The 825-nt window shown below is 60.2% G+C and overlaps 1 protein-coding gene across 1 annotated transcript in view; it reads left to right on the top strand.

Annotated features, from left to right (window-relative positions):
- Window positions 1-825, top strand: part of DNAH1 (dynein, axonemal, heavy chain 1) — an 81,920-nt gene that overhangs the window by 55,477 nt on the left and 25,618 nt on the right. Inside the window, exons 38-40 of the mRNA XM_010851742.1 lie at window positions 17-211; window positions 300-419; window positions 645-803. Of these exons, the coding sequence (XP_010850044.1) occupies window positions 17-211; window positions 300-419; window positions 645-803 (474 nt within the window). The remainder of the gene's footprint in view (window positions 1-16; window positions 212-299; window positions 420-644; window positions 804-825) is intronic.

Here is an 825-nt window from a genome sequence, read left to right as displayed (position 1 = left end):
CAGTTCATCTCAGCAGGCGATGACCATGATGTTCGAGGTGCAAGACCTGGCGGTGGCCTCCCCAGCCACAGTATCCCGCTGCGGCATGGTGTACCTGGAACCCAGCATCCTGGGGCTCATGCCCTTTGTCGAGTGCTGGCTGAGGCGTATCCCTGCCTTACTCAGGCCCTTTGAGGAGCAGTTCAAGTCCCTCTTTATCTCCTTCCTGGAGGTGAGGGAGCCACAGTGTGCTGGCCCAGGTGGGGGCAGCCGGGTGCTATGGCCAACAGCCACAAGAGTGGGGTGCCCATCCTCTGCAGGAGTCCCTTGCTTTCGTCCGGTCCTCGGTGAAGGAGGTGATCACCTCAACCAACAGCAATCTGACCACGAGTCTCCTCAAGCTGCTGGACTGCTTCTTCAAGCCCTTCCTGCCCAAAGAAGTGAGACTCTGAGTTGTGGACTGCAGCCTGCTCCTTCCTGCCCTGCTTGCCTCACCCAAGGGCCCCGAATCCCAAGTCCAGCTTCCTGGAAGAGAGAATCGGATTGGCTCACATGGTTCATGGGACACCCCCATCCAGTCTGCTGCAGAGGCCAAGGGACGACCCCCACCCCCACCCCCCTGGCTTCCTCAGGTCGTTCAGTTCTGTTCCCGCCTCTGTCCCCAGGGCCTCAAGAAGATGCCGCCCGAGAAGCTGAGCCGCATCCCTGAGCTGATCGAGCCCTGGTTCATCTTCTCCCTCATCTGGAGTGTGGGTGCCACGGGGGACAGCACCAGCCGTAACAACTTCAGCCACTGGCTCAGGATCAAAATGAAGACGGAAAACGTGAGAGGCAGCCGCCCCTGGG

This window comes from Bison bison, unplaced genomic scaffold (assembly GCF_000754665.1).
Source record: "Bison bison bison isolate TAMUID 2011002044 unplaced genomic scaffold, Bison_UMD1.0 scf7180017864304, whole genome shotgun sequence".
In the NCBI taxonomy this organism is placed as follows: domain Eukaryota; kingdom Metazoa; phylum Chordata; class Mammalia; order Artiodactyla; family Bovidae; genus Bison; species Bison bison.
This window is presented reverse-complemented; position numbering and strand designations above follow the sequence as displayed.